The 22,603-nt window shown below is 47.7% G+C and overlaps 1 protein-coding gene across 1 annotated transcript in view; it reads left to right on the top strand.

Moving 5' to 3' along the window:
* Grid1 (glutamate ionotropic receptor delta type subunit 1) overlaps positions 1-22,603 on the top strand; it is a 707,905-nt gene that overhangs the window by 227,730 nt on the left and 457,572 nt on the right. The window contains exon 4 of the mRNA XM_026397042.2: positions 5,877-6,082. Coding sequence (XP_026252827.1) covers positions 5,877-6,082 — 206 coding nt within the window. The remainder of the gene's footprint in view (positions 1-5,876; positions 6,083-22,603) is intronic.

The following is a 22,603-nucleotide window of genomic DNA, read 5'->3' as shown; positions in this document are numbered from 1 at the left end:
TTTTTTAGCCGCTCCAGGCCTGTGACAACGATGGTGGCATTTGGAGTTGGCAGCAGGAAGGAGACGAAGCGGTAAAGGAGCCTGGACAGGAGTCTTGGGAAGGAACTTGAATGATGGATAAACTACATCTGGGAAGAAACTTAAAGCATATCTTTGGGAAGCCAGATAGGAAAGAAAGAAAGAAAAAAATCTGTAGAATCAAAATTGGTTCTCAGCCTTTGGAAAATTTGCCAATAATCCCCAAACTCTTCTAACTGTGAACTCCTTCTGGGTATGAGATGGCAGCCTTCATACATATCTATGTACATTACAGATGGTAAAATATTCTTCATAAGTACTCTCAGTGCTTGGACCTTTCTTGGAAATTGAAATCGTAGGGGAAGCAATTTGATATGTGTTCTTTCATTTCAATTACTTTTCAGAAAAAGTATTTAAAATACCCAGTGACTGTCTGATTTTTTTTTTTATCAAAGCCGTAGAAGGATAGTCACCGTGACAACCTTAGGTGTTGAAGAAACTTCCCAACTTCACTCCCTTGCCTAGTAGGACTTTGCCTCCATCAATGCGTTGTCATTGTGTGGTTGCTAAAGTCACAACGGCCTTCGGGCTGCTGTTTGCTTTGATTCAATTCTATTCCACAAATGCTCAATGTCCCGAGGCTGTGCTGGGTGCTGAGCCTTGGGTTGGATAGAGAAATGAGGAAGACCCTGTTCCTTCTTCCCATGTATTACTATTAGACATTTATATCACTATTAGACTTTATACTGTTAAATTTGAGAAAATTTTGGATTTCAACTTGAGGGGCTGTGATGGCCCTGGGGGGAATATGCTGTGAATTTTATCTTGATGGAGGAGTGGGCCCTGTAAATTTTAAACTAGGAGTGTCCAGGTAGAGTGTGTGTAGGGGGATCTCCAGGGAAAGAGCAAAGAGTTTCTTTTCCTGGAACCCAGGGTGCCTAGTTTGTGGAGGTGGTACTGGAGGGTGGTGATGGGGGGCACAAAAACTAAAAGGGAAAAGACTCTTAGGACCAGACTCTCAGTCCAAGCTAAGTTACTCCGAGTTTATTTTGTGAGCATTGATAACATCTCGAGAAGGCTTTTGTTTGTTTATTTGATTGACTGATGCTTTTGAGGATATTACTTTCTTGGCAACTTTTAAAATAAACTTTTGCTGTTCGTTGAAGGTCAGAGATGGGCTGTATTGTTAGAACAGACATTACCTTCAGGGCACACATGCTGGTGGAATGCAGTAGCAGGCTGACGCGAGGGCCCCTTGGTGGAGGCTGTTGCAGAAGCCCAGGGAGGAGTTGATGGTGAACCTGAGAAGGTAGAGTGGAGGTGGCCACCAGGTGTTTAAGAGGAAGAGTGGAGAGGTCTCCATCAACCTAGAACATGGGCCTCTGTAAATGTGTGTCTGGTGGTGTTGCACTCAGAGGCAGGAGGGTGGACATAGTGGGTGGTTCGGAAGGAAGCCCAGGATGAGCTGGGAATAGGACCAGACATATGAGAAGGAGAGATTGGAAAGTAGGTGGGCAGAGAAATAGCATAGAGTGTCTTGAAGCCCAGAGAGATGAGGGCTTCAGGATAAGTGGTTGGACTGTACACTCTAGAGAACCAGTGGACTACAACGATTTAGATAAGAGTGATGTATGTTGAGCCAGACTCGGAGGAGACGGGCAAGTCACCTAGACATGCGGAGCGTTAGCATTAGGGAGCCTTTCTACAGAGGGGAAGAGGGACAGGCATGGGACACCTATCTCTCCTGTGCTCCTGGTGGTCCTTGGCGTCTGCTGCTCCTTGGCTTCTCTGGCAGCTCCACAGACTAGGCTTCTCCATGGGGTGAGCAAGACTTTTCATTTGGTGTTGAAGACACCTCATTCTGGAACTTTCCATGTGCTGTTTCTTCTATCTGGAATACTCTTCCCTAAGAGGTTTCCAGAGCTTCCTCTTGCTCACTTTTGCTTCCTTACAGGGGCCTTTTCCTACTTCCCTTGCTCCAAGTCTCCTCTAGACCAACATGGATTTTCTTTAGGGCTCTTATCACCATTGGAAATTGTCTGTTTATCCCACTATTTATTCTGGTCTGTTCTCAGCTCCTGAAATGTAAGTTCCACCTCAGCAAGAACACCGTGTGCTCATCCAGTTTTGTTTTTCAGCACCCAGGGAAGGTGCCCCACAGTGAATGCTCTTGGTGAATATTGGAGAATAGAAGGAAGAATGACCATGGGCAGGAGGACTCTGTCAGATCTGGGAATGGAAAGATTTCTGTGACCAGGGAATTCCAGAGTCTAAAAGTGGGGCTGGGAGAGGGAGTCAAGATTCTGAGGCTTGTCCTGGGCATTGCTGTGTCACATCCCTCACAGGATAGGCTTCCCCATGTCCCCTGCACTTCCTCCTCCCCTGTGGAGGAGAATTCTTACAGTGGGAGCTTTTCCCTATCCCTGCTGGTGGCTGTTCCACAGTTTATGCTTCAGAGATCTGGGGCCACTTACCTTCTCATGCCTTTTCTGGGATACAACTGATTTGATTCTTGATGTGGCTCTAGTTAGCTCCCTGCCTGCGGGTGGAAGTGGGGTGGGCCTGTTGAGGGTAGCTGCACCCAAGATGGTGGATGGGCCTGGCTACTCTGTACAGGTAGCTTGTTAGGAAGGGCCTGGGCCAGGTCCAAAACTCCATGGGAGCCACTCTGCTGCCTAGGGCACTGTCCCTGCTCTGTCTTCTGGTCTATTCTCTTGGGAAATTCTCCCTTCTTTGGGAGCAGCAGAAGAGAGCTGGCGTTGTTGTGGGTGGAAGAGGGTAGCATTGCAAACTTGTTCTCTGGCAAGAAAAGAGAAAATGACTTTTGTTTGGAGAAATGGGGCTTTCTTGGCTCCCTTCTTGGGAAGTGGGCAGGGGGACTGCAAAATTAGCTTGTGCTCCTGATGGTTACCTGCTCCAAGCCCTCCCCGAGTATGCCGAATAAGAGCTCCAGAGAATGGAGGCTGGGAGCCGAGCTTTTCAGTCAGGTGGGAGCAGGCAGTCGGAGCCAGGGCTGTGGTCCTTTGGGAACTTTCAGCCGGCATCACTGATTTCTAGGAGGGAGAAGCCAGCCGTTGCCTGTCGGGACCTTAACCTCTCTCTGATGGCTCAGTCCCATTAAGAACTGTCCAAGCAAGAGCCAGAAATGGTAGCCAAGGGCATGCAAGAGCTCTGAGGGATCTTGTCCTCTATGTATGTCCTTAGATGTTTTCCACCTGCTCATGTCACCTTCTAATCCCTAAGGCAATGAAATAGCCCTCCACATTGAGATGCTTTAGACCGGGGGTCCTCAGAAAAGTGACTAAAAGGAACTTCTCCCCCAGTCTGAGAAGTTTGGCCATCCTGGCATGATTCCTGAGGTCCCTAGGATCACATGGATGGCACTACCAGATTTATGAACCTATATGAGGCTTCTCATTGCAAGTGTCTTGTAAACACACAGAAAGGCACTCTGTGATTAGTCTTGTCACTTTAAAGACTTGCAATGTCCTTCAAAGGTGCTCAGAGGAGCAGGAACTGGTAGATGGTACATCTCAGGGTCCTACCTCACATCTGTCCTACCAGCTGTGTTCAGATCTGAGTCATAGCTAAGTCATGGGGATAGTGAAGACTGAGTGTCCTGGGCAAGGGACAAGGCTGCAGAAGCTGCCTGTGGACACATGGCTTCACTCCCAGTCTGGCTCACACTCAGCCCATGTGGATAGTGCTACAGGCAATTTGTGGAGGGGTGACTTTTTAAGGTATAGACCTTGCTGTTTCATTTACATTTTCATGAGTTCTACTAGATATAATCCATCCAATGACCTTGGCTTATCAGTTAGTTATTGCTGGGAAACAAACCATCTCAAAATTTAGTGGCTTAGAACAAGAGTCATTTATTATTTTTGATGAGTCTATAGTTCAGCCAGGCAGCTGCTTTGGCCTCACTCATGTGTCTGAGTTCAGCTGGCACGTGGCTGGGGGTGACTGCTTGTGGGCTGGCCTGAGTCTTCCCTCTGTCTGCTCATCCCTTTAGCAGGATAGCTTAAGGATGTTCTGAAGGTAGTGGATGTTCTGAAGAGCAAAATGGAGATGCACAAATACTCATTTGAACCTCGGTGCTAAGTTTCCTATTGTCCCGTAGGCCAAGGCAGGCCATATGGCTAAAGTCAGAAGCAGCACTGGAGAGGTCTTCGTGATGCCAGGGAAAAAGCATGGGAGGAGGGAGGACATTACCAGGGGCCTGAGGCAGCTGATCTATCATATTTGGGGACATCACTTGCACTATGCTGGTTAAAAGATGGTTTCTCCAGGCAGGGCCCTACAGTAGGACTTCCTGTGATGATCTATCACATATCATCTCTATCTGCACTGTCCAATATGGTAACCAACAGCCAGATTGGCTGTTGGGTACTTGAAATGTGACTACTGTGACTGAGGAACTAAGTATGGATTTTTCTTTCATTTTAATTAACTTAATAAATCAACCTATTTATTAAAATTTAGTAGCTACATGTGGCTTATGGCTATGTTATGGGATAGACAAGATCTGGGAGGAACTCTCATTAGCACCCGCAGAAAGCTAATGCATGCCAGACATAGGAGCCCACTGCTGGTTTCTGTGTGGGCAGCTGCTTAGTGCTGAGATGGTTTCCAGCTTACAATGCACAGGTATGAGCCATGCTGTGCTCAGGAGAGGAGGGGTTTACAGCTCTGGTGAGTATTTATCGTTGGGATGTCCCTGTTCCTCTTGTGTTCTGTGCCTTGAGCCATATCTGCACATTTTTCATTCCACACCCTCTGATTGGTTAAGAAGTACTTGTCTTTCTGTGCCTGGTTTATTTTACTTTACCTAATGTCCTCCAGGTTTATTTGTGTTGGCACCAATGTCAGGATCTCCTTTTTTATGATCAAATAGTGCTCCACTGTGCATATCTATCACATTTCTTTGTTCATCAGTTGATGGACACTTAGGTTGCTTCTATGTTTTTTTTTTTTTTTGTGTGTGTGGGGCTAGTGTTGTAGTAAACAAATACTGCATTATATCACTCTTGTAGAATCTAAAAATGTTGATCTCATAGAAGTACTGAGTATAACTGTGGTTCCCCAGAGGCTGGGGAGTGTAACTAGAAGCAGGGGGGAGAGAGATTGATCAGTGGTACAAATGCACTTAGATAGGAGGAATAAATTCTGATGTTCTGTTGCACATAATAGTGACTATGGTTGACAATATCATGTTGAAAATTGCTGAGTAGTTGAGAGTATTTTGAATGTTCTCACCACTAATCAATAATAAATTTATGAGGGGATGGGTATTCTAATTGCCCTGATTTGCTTTTTACACAATGTCTACATGTACTGAAACATTATACTGTACTTTGTAAATGAGTATAATTCTTATGTGTCAGCTAAAAAAAAAAAAAGAATAAAAGAAGAATAAGCTTTTTTAAACCTCTTTATATCTGTTCTGGGAGGCCAGTGGCCTCAACACAACATTGAGTCAAGACGTCTCAACTGCAAGGAGCAGAGGAGGTGGAGGGAAATGTGGAGCCGTGGCCAGGGACCACCAGCTCACATAGCCTGGAGGACAGAACTGCCAGAACTGGGCTCATACCGGGAGAGAAGAGAAGCTGATCATGATTGGTGCAATCTGACCATATGACTTTTTGAATGGCAGGAAGGGCTCCCCATGGTGATAGACATAGTCACTCTGGGCTGGGCACTGGGCACATGGCCTCTCTGGACCATGGTAGCAGACTTGAACCCTTGCTTCTGGTGGTAGATTGCCCAGGAAGGGAGCACTGGAGTTAGAATCCCTTCAAGTTCCCTTCCCACTTAAAGATAATTCTTTCCTCCTGCTCCTCTTCTTCCACTTTCAGACATCCGTGGGCTCCAAAGCTTTCTGGATCAGGCCTCGCGGCTGGGCCTTGATGTTTCTCTGCAAAAGGTGGACAAGAACATTAGCCACGTATTCACCAGCCTCTTCACCACCATGAAGACAGAGGAACTGAATCGCTACCGGGACACGCTGCGCCGTGCCATCCTATTGCTCAGCCCGCAGGGGGCGCACTCCTTCATCAATGAGGTAGGTCATGGGAGCCTGAGGCTGCAGATGCCACGTCCCCATGGGTCACAGGGGATGGCACAGGTGAGCTGCAAGGCGCAGCCTTCTCGAGTAGGCCAAAACAGATGTGGCAATCCATGGACGTTGGCCTACAACATATGGCCATGCAGGGGTTGGCCTGAGCAAGGCTCTGCTGCTGATTGGTCTGACAGGTGACCCAAGGCCTTCTCAGGCTCTGAGAGACTGTTTTGTAGCTGGTGGGAAGCTTGCTTACAAGTCACTGTCAGAAATTTCTGAGTTAAAACTCAGGTTTGCTTTTTTTTTTTTTTCCCTCCCTTTAATTTTCCTCGTTGTTGACAGGTGTAAGCCTGTGGGGATAAAATAAATTTCTAGTTCTCTGCAGTAGTGGGCAGGTCTGCTGTGGATTTGTTAGCATCTGGAGGAGGTGTCTGTTGCATATTGTCAAATGATACCTTGTGCATGCTTATTTCTTTGGTGCTTGGGCTAATCAGTGTGTGTGTGCATGTGCGTGCATGTGCGCACACATGTGTGTTTTAAAATACCTCTTTTAGGGGTTAGGACTTTCTAATGAAGACAGGGCTCACCAGCTTAATAAAGAACGTATTAATTTGATAACAAACTGGAAAACTCCAAACTAGAATGAGCTGGCTGATTGGTGCTGGCCCTAGTGATCTCATGACAGAGAGGAGATGCGTGGACAGTTAGTTGGTGGGCCCTCTCCAGCCTGCGTTGGTTTTTGCAGAGGTGGGTATGTTGGGGATATGGGTGTGCCTGGGAGCAGGGGAGCCCTGAATGGGTCATAGGGCAGCTGGATGCTCCCTGCCCTTTTTTTCCACACAATCCAAATCACCTTGCTGGCCTTCCACTTCTGATTGAAAGTGGAATAAAGAGAAAGGCAAAATTATACTAATTCCATTTGATGTACTTTGCTTTGCTTATTCTGCTTTCCCCTCTAATTAATTATTACTCAAAATGCTACCTCATGCATCAGGAACCAGCACGAAGCCCACTGCCAGAGAACTTGAAATTGGGAACGCTTAATTTGGTGCAATTGGCCAGCAGCCCTGACGCTCTTGGCTAATCAGGGCCCCTGATCACGCTGGTGGTCAGCTGGGTTGTGATGTCCTGTTGGCTCTCTCCATTTTCACCAGAACCTATTTTGCTGTATGCAGTGATTCAGTCCAGTAATGGGCAGACTAGGATTAGCACCACTAATGTGCCCAGCCTTTCTCATAATGTTTCCAGCAGCGTATTTGCAAAAGTCTGCTCCTGGGATGGCTTTTCTCCTTGCTCTTTACCCCCAGCCAGCACATGCTTTGGGGATGCTGTCTGATAATTCTTTTGCCAGCCTCCTCCCTTCTCCTTCTTGCTAATGCCTTGCCCTCTCTTCTTGCTTCCCTTCCTCCTTTCCGCTGTTCTGCCATGAAGTTTGGGAGTGGAAAGAATACTGGCTTTGGAGTTCAACAGATTTGGGGTCAAGTCCCAGCTTCTCTTACTATTTGTGTGACCTTGGCCAACTTGCCTCACCTTTGGAGCCTCAGTTTCTGCATATGTAAAACAGGGGTAAGGGAGGTGACAGTGATGATTAAACACTTGGCATGGAGCTTTTTTGAGAAGCATCTGTCTTTTTCACCACACATATACATGCATTTTGCTTCCAGAGAAAAATTCAGTCCCTTCTTGTTTCCAGGCCCTGGAAGGATTTAACACACAACCAATACTGCCCTAAAGACATTATTTCCAAGCGGTTAATTATGCAAACTCCTGTAGTGCTGGATATGCTCTGCTTGGCTCTGGTCTGCTGCCTTTTCCAATTCCCCAGGCTGTGTTTGCAAAACCTTTGTGTTGCTGGGTTCTTCAGGGCTGGGGGGGCACTGGAGTATCTATTTTCAATATCAGACAAGAGTGACAAGTCTCTGGGAGGGGTGATGGGAGACTGATGGCAAGTATGACATATGGACTTTGGGCACAGCGCAAACCACTCCTGCTCTTGAGTATGGCTAGCGTTGGTGAGAATTTTGGTTGCCAGTCCTCTACCCTGCCATTGGGAGAAGAAGCCATTGTTTCTGGATGCCCATCATGGGCCTGGCCCTTTTGTGTGTTCTCTGATCTGCACACCTTGCAGATAATAAAACTGCAAAACAGAAGAAGTTAAATGCTTGCTTAAAGTCATACAGATTGCCACTAAGGGATTGAACAGAATTCGAGTCTAGATTTGACCAGCTCCAGAGCTCTTTGGTGGTAACTACACATTGTACTACACTTTCTGTAGTGGGTAGCATATAGCTGTGCTGGCTTCCTGGGGGGAAGATATGGTTTGGTTGCCTCTAGCCAAGGTCTAGAGAGGTTTTTTCAGGTATTACGTCCAAAGAGTTTTGGTGCATCTACTAAGTATGGTAGGGAAGCGATCTGGACTTGGGAGGTGAACATGACCTGTCTGAGCGACTGGTCTAGAAGGTCTCCTAGGAGATAATTGGGAATGCCATCCTTCCCAAAGCCTTCACCACTGTCTGGGGACATTGTTAGGGCTTCTTGTGCATATGGATCCAACTTCCTTTTTGTTGTGATAAAGACAGATGATATTCACAGGGTAATCCAACACCAGAGCATATTCTGAATTTTATGAAACTTAAAACACTGTTATGAAGAAGTAAACAGACTCCTGGCCACCACAGCCCTGGATAATATGTCGATGTTGTGCCCAGTGGGGAATGGTATAGCTGTGTGGGTTGTGTGTCCTTCTCAGCTGTAATGGCGCTTTCTCCACTGAAAAACCCCGTGGAATTGGATTGGGCGAGGAAGACAGATCCGCCTCCTACATTTTGCTCAGTGTGAATCTGCTAAGCTGGCACTTTCAACAAGTCTTGCATGACAAGGACATGGCTTCCCATTGTGACCTACCAGTCTGCTAATTTGCTGCACTGGGAACTGCTTCTCTGAGCAGTGTCTCCAATGCATTCTTTCACTATGGGTGACTCTTGGCCTGGGGGACAAATGGTACACTGGCCTCTCTGTCATCCCATTTCACAAAGGGCCACACTGGCTGGAGCTGGCAGGTTCAGGGACCTTGGGCTTGGTGGCGAATGGAAGGTAGGCTGTAGTAGACTGAGGCATTGGGACTTGATTGGAGGACTCTCTGGGCTTCTGTAGGAGATTCCATCTGGATCTGCCCGTTGTTCAATCTTAATTCCACATTTTCTCCTCTGAGTCTTTTTGGCAGTCTCAACAGCCACCACATCAATGTATCATCTTAAAAAAGTGGTTTGAAGACTCCCTTTGCAGAGCCTGAGCTTAGAGGTGACAGTGCCCTGGTCTCCTTGTTCCAGGCCTGGGGCTCACCATAGGGTTCCCTTGAGGGCTCTTGAGGGTGCCGGTCATGGGGAATCCTTTCTTCTAAGTGGGGCTTGTTCTGCTTTGCCCTTGGCCTTGGAGGGAGAATGGCTTTTCCCAGTATAACCTAATTGGGTATATTATCCTCTCTGTCAGGTATTGGCTCTTCCCTGGGCTGCTGCATGCTGAGTGAGGCTGCAGTGGGTGATAACCTCACCTGTGATGTTGTCTTTACCTGTGATGGCAGCAGTGTGAACTGGTCCTTCTGAGACTTTGAGCATGGAGCAATACCCTCTAGGCAGGAAGAGATAGGGTGGCCAGAGGATCCAGGAAAGCTTTCTGGAGTAGGTGACACTCGGGGTGGGCCTATAGGAATGACTCTGCACTAACCATATGGATAAGGGCGGGAGTAGGGGAGAGGGTCTTATCTGTGGTGGGTGTGCAGGACCAGGAGTAGCTGGATCTGAGGCTGAGATGGCAGCAGGGAGAGCTCCCTAGTTGGGGGCCAGGAATCTCTGCTTCAAGACTGGTTTGTTCTTGGGTCCTTTTCAGGCTCTGAGAGGTCAATGGCATACTGTTGATACATCTTACTGCTTCTGCTCCCTCCAGGTCAGGTTTGATGGGGAGACCTCAGTCCACTGTCAGTTTTGGTCTTAGGCTCTATCTTGGCTTTTTGGTAGAAATCGTACTCACCCATCAGTCTGTTAGCTGTCCATCATGTTTATCCTTTCATCTGCCCATCTGTTTCAATCCATCTATCCAATCTCCACTCACCCAGCATGTACTTAATGGGTGCCTCTTGCAAATTAGGAATCATATCAAGTTCTGGGCAGGAACATTGGTATCTCCTCACTGAGACCAGCTGTGGCATTGAAACTTGTGTCCACACACCAAAGCCATGTATTGCTTGGCATTCCCAGTAGTTGGCAGAGAGGCTGTGATCCTGACTACTGAGGCCCCCCTCTAAGTATGTGTGGGCATTGTTGGGAGCTCCAGGACTTTGACCTTTCACCTCTCAGTGAAAAGTGGTCCTCCACTTTAGCTGTTCATTAGCCTCCCTCTTTCTTTTTGTTTTCCCCCACATTTCCTTTTCTCCTTCCCCATTTCTTTTGTCTCACTGGAAACCAAAGAGTGGAAAAATGAGACAATTTCAACCATTTGTACACTTGGTGGAGAAGAGTTTCTGCTCCTTGCTCACAGTTCACAGGTGACAGATGCAGCCTGCCTTGCCCCAGCACCCAGGCGTTGTCCATCTCGGTGTGTCCTCTAGATGTTGGGCAATCTGCATGTGATACCCTCAGGGTCAGGAACTGTATGGTGTTTACCCATCTTATCTTCTGAGAACAGTACAAGGCCTGGTCCACAGAGGCTGTGGAGGGAATAAATGAATGGATATTTTATATTTTGTTACTTTCAGTAGAGAGGCCTGCAGTTAGGTTTTTCTTGTGTGCGTCTTTGGCTTTTCAATAAGTCCTAGAGAAACCTCTCAGCATAAGCATTGGCCTTGACACTCTGCAACTGGGAAAACTCAATTTTGCCTAGGAAATGTACCTTAATCCAAGAGACGTCAGTGAACAGGGCCTGGGATGTTCCTTCAGGTAGGATGGTCCTGGACTAGCTGGTGCGTGTGGCAGGGCACAATTGGGTACAGTGTGTGGGAGCCAGACTTATGGTAAGCAGCAGTGCAGGCAGGTGTGGGAAGCTGGGCACACACTCATGTACATGCCCACACACATACATACACAGGAGGACACACGATAATCCAAGGATATAATCAAACATCCACATACATTGGTACAACCAGATTCTGAGACTGGCACAGTCCTTTGGGGGCTGCCACACACTTACACAAACAGTGTAAGTGCAGACCCATACATCAATATGTACGCATACATCAAGCAGGATAACAGCATTGCTGGTAGCAAAGTGGCTTGAGAAAAGCATTGCATTGCAATGCTGGGGAGGAAATGGTGGTTACAAAGTGACAGTGGCAACAGGTGTCACTGCAGTTAGATACCAGAAGGATGGGAGAAAGAACAGGGAGGGAAACGGCTGTAGGATAGCTTCCCATTGCTCTGGGAGTGAGTGGCACCTTTCACTCAGGCTGAGCAGAGTAGTGAGAGTGACGGGGACGATGTGGGAAGGAGTTTCTCCCAAAGCATCTCCCCAGGGTGGCTTCCCAGGATGGAGCATGGCTGGAGGCCAATTTGATCCTTAACAGAACTGGGTTACCTCCTGGCTTCAAATCAGTTGCTTCTCTGATTCTGCTGCACTGAGTGAATCTCCCATAATTTGAATATAAAGATTATGCTCTTACTGCATTTATAGCAAAGGTAAATTAAGTAATCACCATGTTCTGTTGTCCCACATGATATATGCAAATATTTCTCACGCCAACACTGTAAATTTTTAGCAGACGACTTTATCACTCAAAGCTAGGATAATTCTGTGTCATTTAGGTATCATTTACCAGAATATTTTCAATTACTAATTAATTATAGAAGATTAATTCTTAAATATGGCCCCACATTTGCATTTAATCATATCCTACTGTTTACAGATTATAAAGCCTTGGCACTTTAGCAAAAGTACTGTGAGTCTGAGAAATTCATTTTGTTCTCTCGCAAGTTTTTAGAAATGAGATCACAAGGAAGAGACATTTTCTAGTTTATTCTGGCAGGTTTGGAGCTCAGCAGCTGTGAGAGGCAGTCAAAACTCAGGGCCTGGCTGAGATGGGAAAAAGGACAGAGAGCTGTCCTGTTAGGTCCCGTGTTTGGAGACTTCACAAGGACTTTCGTCCTCTTCCTTCTCTGTCCCTCGCTTCTTGCTCATCCTCTCAAACTCCATGTTTGCTGGGGAAGTTGTCAGGAAATCCCCTCTCTGGCTAAGCAGTACTAGCCTTGCTGGCCTCTGGTGTCCCAATCCATTGACCTGCCTCTATGACAGCATTGTCACATCCTCAGGATCTGCTGCTACCTGAACACACCTCCACTGATACACCAACTGAGAGCCAACCTAGCACCCATCACTTTTGACATGACCATTTGTTGCATCTTTCATCTGTTGTGACATGGGAGTGTTAGGCACAGGAACTGGAACCTGCTCATCTTTTCTAGTCATTTTCTCAGGGTTTGGGCAAGATGGTTGGCAAATGGATAAAGGAAGGGTGGACTCTCAGGAGCACTGGCTTCTGCCTCCATGCAAATATTGTTTAGAATTCAACTGCCCAGAAGGTCGACTGCACACATTCTTAATGCTCCTGGCAAGTAGGGACACCCCAGTAAAACCCTGTTCTGAAAGAAAATTTGTTTGAATTTTTAAATGTTTTTATTTAGTGTATTATAGTTATACATACCATTGGGGTTCATTTTGACATAATCATACATGCATGGAATATAATTTGCTCCATTTGAGTTCCTAGTACTTTCTCTTTCCTTCCCCTTCTCCCACCCCTGTTTTCTTTCCTCTTGTTTACTGGTCTTCCTTCTATTTATTTGTAGTTTGCAAAACTTGTGAGATACACACACACACACACACACACACACACACACACACATATATAATTCCCTGTGTTACATTCTTATATGTACATGGCATAATTTGTCAATTTCATCCTATAGTTCCTCCCCTTTCCCATCCCTCTTCCCTTGTCCTTTATTCCACTGACCTCCCTTCTATTTTCATGAGATCCCCCACCTTCCTTCCCCTCCCCCTGTATTTTGCTCTGGTTTCCACATATGGGAGAAAACATTTGACCTTTGACTTTGAGTCTGGCTTATTTAACACTTAACATGATCTTCTCCATTTTCATCCATTTATCAACATATGCCATAATTTCATTATGGATGGCTGCCACCTATTCTTTATCTATTCACTGATTTTTGATATTTCAAAGAAGCATGGGCAGATAGTGTCTAAATGCCGTTGGACTTTCTGGTGTTTGTTCTCTGGTTGAGGGATGCTTCTATTCTGAGTTACCTTTTGAGTCATGCCACCTCATTCTTGGTGCTCAGGGATGCTGAAGGCTTCACTCATGCAGTCCTGGAGTCACAGAGAGAGATCATGAACCTGAAACGTGGGCCTGAAGACACCTGGGGTTCTTTCCTTCCTTTTCAGGTCATTAAATAGCTGAGCAAAATGTCAGTTTCTCCCCAGAAGCCTCTTGACTGGGGAGGCAGGAGGCCTGAGAAATAGGCACTTACAAAGGGAAATAGGCACTTGTGATAGCCAAAATAACTCGGCTACCCTTTCTGTGCTTCAGATCCCCAAGGGCTTTCAGCCTGGGGAGCCACTGATGGAAGGGCTGGATAGGGAGCATGGTGGGAGTGCCATAGGAAGGCATGGGGTGTTGTTAAAGGCAGAGGTGAGGTGATACTATCCAAATTGTCATGAACTCATCTCAGAAAACTGTTTCATGCAGCTTCCATGTTGGCTGCCCTCTGCATGTGGTAGCTCCTAAATGGAGCCCTCACTTGGGGCTAGAAGAAACTTGATCTTGGTCACTTGCCATCTTGTGGAGCTGCCAGTCTGCTTGGAGAGGAAAAGACCTCTGTATTGGTCAGCTAGTGCAGTGTAACAAGCCATCCAGAAACTCAATGTGATGAAACAAGAAACATTTGTTGCTGTTCATGAGTCTGGTCAGTAGACCTGGGTCAGATCAACCAATTTCAGCTGGGCTGTCTCATGCATCTGTGCTGGCTGGTGAGCATGGTAACCAGCCACCTTTGAACTTTGGTGATAGGATGACCAGGACACAGGTCTCTCATCATCAGTCATGTGAACCTAGGCCTATTTATGTGCAGCAGCAGAATTGCAAGACAGCCAGCATAAGTGCTCAGGATTGCCCGAGACTCAGGTTCAGACCTGGCACATTCTTCTGGTGCAATCTCTTGACCAAAGCACGTCTGAAAGTCAGCCCAATCGGCAAGAGAAAGAGATTCTACTGCTGAGGGGAGGACTTCTCTTGAGTGTGAAACAACTCAAGATTCAGGGGTGGAGAGTTGGGACTGTTTTATAACCCATCTCCTGTCACCCCAGTATACAAATGAGCTTCCTGGGAGGAAATGGTTGGCTGGCAAGTTTAGTGGTGTGCTGGGTTGAGGGATGCCTCCTTTTATTACTTTTCAATATTGCTTGAATTTGGGGGTAAGGGTGGTGAAAAGGGGGTTGTGGAAAGAGAGGGGTAAACTAGCCTTTATTTGTCAAGTTTGCTTATGCGGACCCTCTGTCTCACCAAATTTTCTCAACAATGCTGGAGTTGTGAGAGATCACAGGAGCCTTGGGGATTTGGGGATTTGCTCATAATCTCACAAGTGAAAAGTGACAGAGCTGGTCTATGAATTCAGAACAGCTTTACTCTAAGCCCACCTCTTTTCCACTCTGTGCTATTGGGTAAGGAGACCTGTCACCTTTGACAGGTCCAGGGGAAGCTTGTTTTCATCTTAGAACTAGATGCAGAAAGGATTTGATGACCATCACCATGGAGGAGCAGGTAGAATACAGGGTAGGTGGACTGAACACCCCTGAGACCTCATGTGGGGATGACACCACCCCCAGTGGCTTCTCCTGCCAGCACCTCTGCCAATGATGTGCAGGCATAGGTGGGCTGCCTCCGCCCCTCTCCTGACAGCCAGAACAACTGCTTTCATGGGAGCTTCTGGATCCCAAAGGGTCTGAGGGCATTTATATCTCCTTTTTGTCTATTGGAGGAGAGGGCAAGTTCCAGGCAGACCTGGCCAAATGCCTGCCCTCTTTCCTTATCCTGAGGCTTTCTAGGCTTTGATTCCCCCATCTACATCATGGACTTGATCATTCCCGACTCTGGATGTTACTCTAAGAATTAACACAGTGTGTCATGGGGTGCAGGTCTTCCTCTTTCCTCTCTCACAAAGCCTACCATGGCACTGTGCATCCAGAAGGTACCAATAACTGTTGTCATCACAGGGAGGTGGGTGAGCCAAGGGCATGGAGAAACATGAAGACTCATGCATGACCCTGAGCAACATTCTCCAGTTTGGAATGCGCTGGTGGTTGGTGTCGGGGATTGTGAGGGTGACCTGGAGAGAACTGCAGGGAGTGGTACGGCATCTCCCCGTCCCCAGGACACTACCTCCACATTTTCAGAATTGCTCCTGCGTGCCAGTGTTGGTCAAGTTCTCGTCACTGTGACAAATACTGAAGAGAAACAACTTAGAAGATGAAAGATTTAGTTTCAGAGCTTTCAGTCCATGGTTGACTGGTTCCAAGGCAGAACCATCATGGCAGAAGTGTGCGGTGGAGGATATCTGCTTAGCTCAACAGCCATGAGGTGGGAGGAGGGGAAGGAGGGGGAAAGGAAGGGGGCTAGGGACAAGATATAATTGCCAAGAGCCTGCCCCCAGTGAACTACTTCCTCCAACTGTGCCCCACCTGCCTGTAGTTTCCACCTTCTTCTAGTAGTCTATTCATATTTGTAATACATCAAAGGGATGGATACATTGGTAAGGTTAAATAAATTGAACCAGAGGGTAGTAAAATGTGGAAGGAAACATTTACCAGGAGAAGCACCCATACACACCCCAACCCCACCAGAGAAGCCTTGGGGACACCATGGAGAAGGGAGGGAAAAGAGTGGTTTCCTACCACATGGGAGATGCGGGACTTGAGCCACTTTAATTTTTATAAAATAAGAGGATAGAGGGCCTGGGAGTGTCCCCTTCCTCCCCTTCCTCTCTTGCCCACTCCATCTATTCTCTTTGCTGAGGAAATCTGCTTTTCCATGCTCAGCTGCCTCCTCAGGGGTCAGGGATGCTGGCAGCAAGGAGGAAGGGGCAGCGTCTTTGGAGCAAATTGAGGGACAGTCAGATCTCAGCTCTGCTTTTGGTGCCAACTTTTGAGCCCGTGTGCTGGTCTGTAAGCTGCGATATTCGTACTCCTAGGGTTGCCATGGGAATGACATGAGATAAAGCTCACGAAGGGCCCAGGACTGCTGCTTTGTGAATGGTATTTCTGTTACTGTGTCTGTGGAGGGTTTTGGGAATTTGCTCATCATCTTTGCTGAAATCATAGAACCAATCTGGGGCTATTGGGGTCAAGGTCAAAGTGTTGTTAGCTCAGAGAAGGGGAACCTGGCAGAAGGCTGGCTCCTTACCTGCTCTGTGTCAGGAAGCATAGTCCCCAGAACCAATTGAGAAAAACCAAATGTGGGGTGCCCCTCAGGGTACTGAAGGACAGGCATAGAAGAAAGGGACTAAGTGCTCCTGGCCCTCAGCCAGCCCAGCACTGGGCTGTTGCTCTAGCACTCATTTGGAAGAAACACTGGGTGAGAGAGGATAGGGAGTCTCAATGTCCTCTGGGGCTCAAAATGCTGCCTAGGCACCTACAGATCTTCTGAGGAGCACAGGGGGAAGTTCAGGAATCTCCCATCTGAGTTGGAGATGTTGGAGATGGCCCATATAATCAGGGGTGTCTGTTAGTGGCTTCTCACTGAGGTGGTAGGAGGAGGGACAACTGCTGGTGATTTTCACCTCTAGAGTTACTCTTCAGATGAGAAGGGTTTTTCAAGGCCAGGTTACCACGCAGAGTGGGCTTCCTCTCTGGACCCCTTGTAGGGAGAGAGACATGGCCCCTGTCCCTAAAGAGTTACCAAGCTAAACGAGAGAGAGAGAGAGAGAGAGAGAGAGAGAGAGAGAGAGAGAGAGAGAGAGAGAGAGAGATTGATTAATTACGAATGAGAATGAATGAGAACACTCATACTTAGGAAGAACAGTGAGCAAGAGAACTGGGTGCCCAACTGTGAGCATTGGGTTGGAATGGATCCACACATAGCAAAGCAATGTGGGAGGGGCTGTGTCTCCACCCTTCTCTGCTCCGTTATGGCCAAGTGGGTCCACCCAGTCCAGGCAACCATGCTACCTTTTGGGTAGTTCTCAAGCTAGGGGATTTTGAAGACAAAGGGTTTGATAAGAATGGCTAAAGCCTTTGGAATGATAGCCAGGTACAACATGAGATATAAACCCAATGTCAAGGAGAAAATATGGAGGCGAAGGCAGGTGGGCTGTTAGGAGAGCTGAGAGCAGTGACTGTGGTCAGTGCCAGGACCCTGATGACCTGCCTTGGGATCTTCCCTTGTTCTTGTTTTTACCACCTGTCATTTCTCAAAGTCCACACTCAATGCTAATCAAGCTCTTTAGTGATTGTAGGCATCTCTCTTTGTTTCTTGGTCTTTGCTGAGTGCAGGTCAACTCTCCAGGATGGTTATCGCTGGTGTTTGCTACCCCAACAGTACTCCATGATGCTGCTGCTAGTTGCTTATTATCCCGGGACCAGCAGCTTTCTCTTTGTGGGACTTGTAGGTTTCTCTTCTGTGCATTCATAGCACATCAGCTCTGTCACTTCTCTCTCTCTGCCCTGGGGACAGGAGGGTTTTGGCTTGCTTGATCTTTAGCATGAGAAACAGCTTCTTATTTGGAGTCTGAGTGGCAAATGACTTGTCCCTCATCAGTGATGTGGAAGCCACATGCTTTTTATGTTCTAGTGACAGACTTGATTTCCCCAGTCCCTGCTGTGGGTGCAACATCTCATGGGCCCTGACCAGGGCTAGCCTCAGTCATTAGTGCCCAGAGTGAGGGCCCATTTTCTAAAACTCTGTCTCACTTGTGGGAGGGACCAACCTAGCCTCTCAGTTGCTTCCCACAGTGCATATAAAGGGCAAGGCCAAGCCGACCCTCAGAGAGGGTGTGTCAGCTAGTCCTTGCATCATACCTGGTAGCTCTCCAGAGCCCTGGACCAAGATTTACACCAATTTCCTCCTGGCTTTGTCCCATTCCCTTTGTCACTGCCTTTCCTCTCTGGTCTGTTTATCTGTCTTGAAATGGATTGGATATTCATTGAGCAGTGAATATGGGCCAGGTCCTGTACTGTACCCTGAGGTTGTGCAGGGAGAAGGTGGCCATTTTGTTGGAGGTGGGGAGTCAGACACTAAATGATGTAGATCAGGTAATCATAACCTCTATAAAGAAAAATAAACAATGAAAGAAGAGAGTAGCACTTTAGAGAGTGGCCAGGGACAGAAGGAGGTGTTTGTGGAGACTGAAAGGATGTGATGGAGCCCATCAAGTAAGATCTGGCTGCAGGGAGATGTGGGCAGCTGGAATAGCACATCAAAGGTCCTGAGGCTGAAATGCGCTCAGCATGTTGGAGGATCAGCAAGGAGGAGGTTGCCCAGTGTGCAGGGTGAGTCAGGAGGAGAGCAGCAACAGGTGAATGTTGGGAGGGAACGTGGGTTCAAGCACAGGGGCCTCTCAAATCATTGTAAGATTGTGGGACTTGGTTTAAATCTAATGAGAAGTCACTGGAAATTTGTGACAAGTGAGAAGTATAATCTGAAAGGGAGACCAGGCTGAAGGTGTTATCTCTGCCATTTTCTGACTCTATAAGAAGTAGCTTAGGGACATGAGAACTCGAGTGTCATGGTAATTCAGTTCTCAGCCCACAGGGACATAGTGCATGTGGAGCCCAGTCTGATGACTCCGGGGAGGTGCTCCTTCTACCTGCTTTGCTTGCTGGGGCCACAGAGAGGGCACAAGACCCCAGATGGGCAGCCCCGTGCCTGGCAGCCTCTTTTGTGTTTCCGGTGCTCAGGTTGCAGGCATAGATCCTTGGTGTGGCCCCTGCTTCACGCCTCGCAGAGCGAGCTCCCAGGGATGAGCTCAGCCTCCTGGCGGCCACCATGGCGGCTTCCCGTGAGGAGCTAGCAGTCAGCCTAAAGCACTTTACACATTATTAATTGGTTTGCAAATGGGCCTGCCTGGCTGCTTTAAGGACTTTCCTTCTAGAAAGCTAAGAGAGGACATGCCCTTTGCAATGAGCCTTTCCTCTCATTCAGCAGGGGATTTGGGGACTGCAAAGATAACAAGCCCCAGCAAACCCATTCTGTCACCTGGACTGCTGGAGCACCATGGGCCCCTCCCTACCTCCAGGGCTTCTGTTTGCATTTCTGCCAACAGGTAAACAAGTCTGGGCTGCTGTTGTGTGCTCCTGTGGGTGTGCAGTGTGTGTACACACATGGGAGCGGGAGGGGCCAGCAGCTGTTGGCTCACGTGTCCTGCTTCCACGCTGGGGAAACTGAACCTGTGTGACACCCTCCACCTGGCCGTTAAGGGCTCAGTGGCATGATGGGTGACAGTGAGGCAGAATTACACCCTCCAGTCCATCCCACTCTTCCTGGCTCTCAGCTGTGTCCCCATCACTCTCAGCGTCCTCTACAGGTTGCACCTGTGGCCTTGTAGCTGCAACTATGTCCTCTGTTCCCGGGGACTGAGCTGCAGCTTTCTGTTTAGGACAGGGTAGGGGTCCTTCTCCTCCCATGAACAGGACACTCCAAACCTTATCCCTGCTGCTCTTTCCAGATTCCTAGAGAACTTGCAGCTCTGGGGTTGGGGAGCAGGCTGGCTTAGCATTGCACAGGCCCCAAAACATTACATTGCTGGATTCATAACTCTAGCAGTTGTCTAGGCACCCAGAGCCTTTCCAAGGACGCCTGATTCTCGAGCTACCTTGAGGCCCAGACTCTGGGTTTTGGACTTGACCCCTGTCCAGGCCTACAGAGGGAGAAGGCTAAGTACTGAAGCTGAGGGGACCTGTAGGCCCAGACTGGGTTCCACCTTGCCCTCCACTCCTCCCTTACTGCTCCTTCCACGTGCAATCCCTCACTCTGTGTTCACAGAGCGCAGCCGGTGGCTCTCAGGGTCACTCCTATCTGGGTTAGCAGCTGTGGCCCAGCACAGTGGGAAGCCTCAGAGGCAAATCAAAAGATGAGTAACAAAAAGACTGGCAGCCCTATTTGCATGTTTAATTCAGTGGCCATCCTATTGTTTTCTGTTGCTAATAACACAATGCCACAGACTGGGTAAGTTATAAAGAAAATAGGTTTATTTTGGCTCATGGTTCTGGTCCAACGTTAAGGGACTGCATCTGGGGATGGACATTTTTCTGGCAGAGTCCTGAGGTGACATAGGCCACATCATGGCAAGAGACGAGGAGAATCTGTGTGTCTCCTCTGGTCTCCCTCTCTCTTCTTTAAAAGCCACCAGTATTCAATCATGGAGACTCCACCCTGCTGGCCTTCCCTAATCCTAATCACCTTCCAGAGGCCCTCATCTCTAAATGCCATGGTTGGATTTAATTTCCACCCTCTTGATACTTCACAGTGTGATTAAACTCCAGTGCGAGTTTTGGAGGGGAAGGACCATATGCAAATCATAGCAGTGCCAATTATAGAAATCATGACTTTTTCTTTCTCTGAAGAACAGTGTCCTTTTCAATCTGGCTAGTTTTAGCTTCCAAAGGAAGATAGGCAAGGGGAAGTTGTATAAGCTAGTCAGGCACCCAGCTGGGCTCCAGAGCCAGGGAGAGGCTGAGCAGGGAGAATTCCAGCCTCAGGGCTGTGTGTCTTTTTTCGGTCTGTGGGTGTTTGTTCCTATGAGGAAGGAGCCAGGCTCAGGATGGTTGCCTCCCTTGGAAGAGCAATCCAAACACATTCCCAGCTCGTTAGCTGCTCTAAGTGAGTGTGTAGGGGGAGATCCTGCTTCTCCCACAGAGGGGCTTTCACCCTGGCTCAGCATGTGGGATCTGTCCTCGGGATAATGGTCAGTGGAGGGCAACAGAAAGAGTAAGGGTTTGGGAAGTAGGTGGCTGGGCTTACTTTCTGAACCTGGGGTAACTTATAAAACAGAGAAGCCAATCCCTGCTCACTTCCAGGGTTGTGGTGAAGTTAAAGGAGGTGATGTGTACAGAAGTGCCTGGGCATAAGAACATGATTAATAAATGACAGTGTCCCTTTCTCTTCTGTGGCATATGGTACTTTTAGGTCTGCCACTCTATTCAGAGCTGAGCTCTTTCTGATGCTCCCATTTCCCAAATTCAGAGATGGAGGCGCTGCAGGATTATATCTGGGATCCCGGGGTCTCCAGTGAAATGCTTCTAGAGCAACTAAGGATGAGGAGTGGGTTTGAGGAGAGAGAAGCTGGAAAGGTGAGAACATGCCTGGCCTTCAGAGTTATCCATTCAAGATTGGAATCTGGGCACTGCCCTTAGGGCTGGTGGCCATCTGCTAGTTAGAAATCTGCTTCAAACCTTTGATTTTTGTCTTTAAGGTGGACAGAATATCAGGACTACACCATAGGGATGTGATGGGAGTTCAATAAGACATAGATGTGCTTAGGATAGTACATAGTAAGTACTCAATGTCCCTGGTATTCGTGTGGTGATAGTGATAACGATGCTGCAGGTGGTGGTGATGATGATGGAGGTGGTGGTGACAATGATGATGATGATGATGATTGTGAAGGTGACAATGAGGGGGATGATGATGACGGTGATGTGATGATGGTAGTGGTCATGGTGGTGGTGATCATGGTGGTGGTGGTGGTAATGCTGATGTTGATTTGCACCACATTGTCTTTGGCATCCCTTTGGTCCTACTTGGAAATACTAGTAAACTAGGGGGTCTCCAGTCAGTCCCAGAGTGCCCAAGAGTACTGTTATTTCATTTCTGGATCTGTGGGTAGGAGTGAAGAAGAAGCAAGGATTCCTTGCTATATAAGGTCAACAAGGGCTGGGGCATTCCAGGTCCTGTCATGGGGGGGGGGGTCTGAATGAATATGCCAGGGAGAGATGAGAGCCAGGAGCACTAGCATTTTGGGGGAATGAACACAGACAGCATCCTTCTCTGTCTCACAGTGAGACCAGGGGTGTGTGGGAAACAAGTCAAATTTGCTGCTGGAGGAAGGGTCTGAGAGCTGTTTGTTCAACTGCAGTGTCTCTATTTTGAACCTTTGTTCTTATAAACTAATAAACTATCCCGAATGTTAATGGCTTGAAACGACAATCATTTTATGATCTTTCATATTTTTTCTTGGGTCAAAAATTTTGCAAGGGCTCATCTCATCCATTTTGACTCAAGGTCTTCATATGATTCCACTCAGGACTGGCAAGAGTGACAGACTGGAGGCTGCCTGGGCAAACTTCCTCTTTATTTGGACTCTCTAAACATGCCAGTTGGTGCTTTGTCACAGTGTGGTGGCCTGAGGGTGATAGGGTTTCTTATGTGGCCAATTCAGCAATCCTGGAGGAATCTTGGGGCTGTCTATCACAGGGTTCTGACAGGATTCACAGGAGAGGATAGGCTAGAGTGGGGGCACCATGTCATGT

This window comes from Urocitellus parryii, chromosome 5 (genome assembly GCF_045843805.1).
Source record: "Urocitellus parryii isolate mUroPar1 chromosome 5, mUroPar1.hap1, whole genome shotgun sequence".
Taxonomy (NCBI): domain Eukaryota; kingdom Metazoa; phylum Chordata; class Mammalia; order Rodentia; family Sciuridae; genus Urocitellus; species Urocitellus parryii.
This window is presented reverse-complemented; position numbering and strand designations above follow the sequence as displayed.